This window comes from Nicotiana attenuata, unplaced genomic scaffold (genome assembly GCF_001879085.1).
Source record: "Nicotiana attenuata strain UT unplaced genomic scaffold, NIATTr2, whole genome shotgun sequence".
Lineage (NCBI taxonomy): Eukaryota > Viridiplantae > Streptophyta > Magnoliopsida > Solanales > Solanaceae > Nicotiana > Nicotiana attenuata.
Window position 1 is genome coordinate 144619 of NW_017673008.1, and position 3508 is coordinate 148126.

Sequence of the window (3508 nt, forward strand, 5' to 3'; positions counted from 1 at the left end):
GAAATCAAGTAGTTGAAGTGGAAAATAAAAATAATGCTAGTGCTGTAAGGAAACTAAATCCTACAGCTGCAGTGTTTACTCCTAAATCTACTGGAGTTGGAAGTACAACAAGGAAGGAAGATACTGAGAAGCACAAAGGTAAAAAGAATGCAATAGTGGATGATAACCAAAGGGAATCAACAGCAGCATGGGTTAGCAGAGCTTTCATTACTAATGTTGTAGCTACCAACCAGTCCTATCAGGAAGTTCCATCTCAGGCTACTGAGATTGATGCAACTCTGAAAAATATCAATGGTAATGATGATATACAAGCAGAAGGGAGGAAAATATGGAATCAACAAGTTGAGGAAGATTCAGAGGAAGGTGAACTGCCATAAGGTGCATGTGGAGAAGTGGAATCATCAGATGAAGAGATAGAACAGGAAGAACAAAGTGTCAATAACAAGGACAAGGGGCAACAATCAGTGGGAAAGAGCAATAAACACAATCAGGATCAAGGTGATAGGACTCAATCCAAAAAGGATGGAGATGGAGTGCAAATGAATATAAATATTGAACCTCCCAATGATGTACCTCCAGATAAAAATAAAGAAGGGCAAATGACAGCTGTGCAACAAGAGGTTAGAATTGAGAATACCAAGGTAGTTGGCTCAGCTTCTATTCAGTCATGTGATGTAGCTTCAGCAAATGATGATAGACAAATGATTCAAGCATTACACAAAGATCACGACAAAGGTAATGCAATAGTGGTTCCAAGTGATATGCAGAACCAGGTTGCAGAACCAAGGGATCCATTTGAATTGGCAGATGCTACTAAATCAATAGGGAAAGATTTGGATGAAGAATCTACAACTCAAAACTTCCAAAAAGTGGCAAGGCAAGGAGATCTATCACCTAGGCACTTGGATACAGGAAAATCTGCAGGAAGAGGCAAAAAGAAGAATCATAGAGAAACACAAAGTGTAGTTCCTATCTAAATCTCACAATTAAATGATGAATGCTATTATTTGGAATGTGAGGTCAGTGAATACAAAAAAAGCCTTTGAAAGACTTGTCAATATGCAAAGGCAACATCATTGTCAATTCATTGGAATCATGGAACCAATGCAGAATCCTAGGAAGCTAGAAAGATATAGGAGGAAAATTGGTTTTATTCAAGCTTTCTCCAATGTTTCAAATAAGATATGGGTTTTTGTAGATGAGGATCATGGTGTGGATGTGTTGATTAACTCAGAACAACAGATCACCATGAAGCTGACTAATATGGACACACAGATTTCTTTCATTGTCACATTTGTATATGCTAAGTGTGACCCCATTGAAAGGATTGAATTGTGGGATAGCATGTATTACTTGGCTAGAGACATGACAATTCCTTGGATTGTAGCAGGAGATTTCAATGTTATTTGGGATGATGAGGAGAATTTTGGGGGGTTTCCAGTGTCATTAAATGAGGTAAATGATTTTAGACACTGTGTTAACACATGTAACCTCATAGACTTAGGTTTTAAAGGCAGCATATTCACTTGGTGGAATGGGAGAGCTGAAGATGATTGTATTTTTAAGAGACTTGACAGATGCCTTGCAAATCTTGAATTTCAACAGATGTTCCCTACAATAGAGGTCAATCACCTATCCAAAACAGGATCAGACCATAGTCCTATGCTCTTAACATGCAGTTCTGATGCAATTCCAATTAAGAAGGCTTTCAGATTCCTTAATTTTTGGATAAAGCATCCTAATTTTAAGAATATGGTCAAGGACAACTGGAGAGTAGATTTTGTTGGGGATCCATTCTACATATTCAATCAGAAGTTAAAGAGACTAAAAAAGGCCCTATCAGCCTGGAGCAGGAACACCTATGGGGATATATTTCAGAAAATTGCAAGTTTGGAAGAAGTGGTAATTGTTCATGAGACTGAGTTTGAAAGAAATCCTACATTTCAAAGCAGACAAAGGCTACAAAAGGTACAAGCTGAATTAATCAGATATTTAACTCTAGAGAAGGAGTTTTGGAAGCAGAAGGCTGGCATGAATTGGTTTCAAGATGGAGACAGGAATACAAAGTTATTCCATGCACAGGTAAATGGCAAAAGAAAGAGGTTACAGTTAAAAACAATTAAAAATGCAGAAGGCAATTGGTTGGAGGACACTACTGATATGGCAGATGAAGCAGTGAGATTTTTTCAAAATCAATTCCATGAGGATGCAGTACCTACAAATTTCAGGATCCTTGATTATGTGCCTACATTAGTAGATAATGTACAGAACATGAAGCTAATTCAGCAGCCTACAGAAGAGGAGATCAAAAATGCAGTTATAGGGTTAAATGGAGAGAGTGCAGGGGGTCCTGATGGCTTCACAGGTGCTTTCTTTCATTCATGTTGGTAAATAATTGGGGAAGATGTTGTGGCTATGGTGCAGGATTTTTTCAATGGACATGAATTACCTAGATATATAACACACACAAACCTGGTTTTATTACCAAAGAAGAAACAGGTGGAAACTTTTTCTGACATGAGACCAATAAGTCTCAGTAATTTTATCAACAAAGTTTTCTCAAGAGTGATCCATGAAAGATTAGTGGAGACGTTACCAAGTTTGATTTCTGAGGAACAAGCTGGTTTTGTCAAAGGGAGAAGCATAGTGGAAAATATACTCTTAACTCAAGAGATAGTGACAGATATCAGACTAAGAACCAAAGCAGGACCTAATGTTGTGTTAAAGCTGGACATGATGAAGGCCTATGATAGACTGTCTTGGATATTTTTAGCAAAGGTGTTAAGAAGGATGGGATTTGGGGAAAGGTTTATTGGTCTGATTTTTGGAATTGTATCTAACAACTGGTATTCAGTACTAATCAATGGACAGCCTAATGGATTTTTTAGATCAACTAGGGGTGTGAAGCAGGGTGATCCTTTATCACCTACTTTATTTATACTAGCTGCTGAAGCTATGTCAAGGGGGTTGAATGCACTGCATAGTAACAGACAATTCTATGGTTTTGGAATGCCTAAATGGAGTCCCAAGATTAATCATCTAGCATATGCTGATGATACCATCATTTTTTCTTCATCTGATGCTAATTCATTGAGGCTTATAATGGAGGTACTGACAGCCTATGAAGCTGCATCTGGTCAGTTAATCAATAAGAACAAGTCAGCTATATATCTGCATGAATCAGCTGGAGCAGAAGTGATTGATAAGGTGCAAAGGATCACAGGAATTCCTAAACAAGAGTTCCCATTTACATACCTTGGGTGTCCAATTTTTTATCTCAGGAGAAGAATGAATTATTATTAGGACATCATTACTAAGGTTATGGACAGGTTGCAGAGCTGGAAAGGCAATCTTTTATCTATAGGGGGAAGGGCAGTATTGATTACAAGTGTGCTTCAAAGCATGCCTATACACTTACTATCTGCAGTAAACCCCCCAGCATATGTGCTCAATAGACTTCATAAGATTTTTGCACAATTCTTTTGGAGTAATACAGTAGGTGTATCAA

The 3508-nt window shown here is 37.8% G+C and overlaps 1 protein-coding gene across 1 annotated transcript; it reads left to right on the forward strand.

The window, feature by feature from the left end:
* The first annotated feature begins 1095 nt into the window (after positions 1-1095).
* LOC109215176 lies at positions 1096-2391 on the forward strand. The gene has a single exon (XM_019379191.1). The coding sequence runs from the start codon at positions 1096-1098 to the stop codon at positions 2389-2391; it is 1296 nt and encodes a 431-aa protein (XP_019234736.1).
* The last annotated feature ends 1117 nt before the right edge of the window (positions 2392-3508 follow it).

Coding starts and splice junctions, on each gene's coding strand:
- LOC109215176 (XM_019379191.1), top strand. CDS start 1,096: ATGGAACCAATGCAGAATCCTAGGAAGCTAGAAAGATATAGGAGGAAA.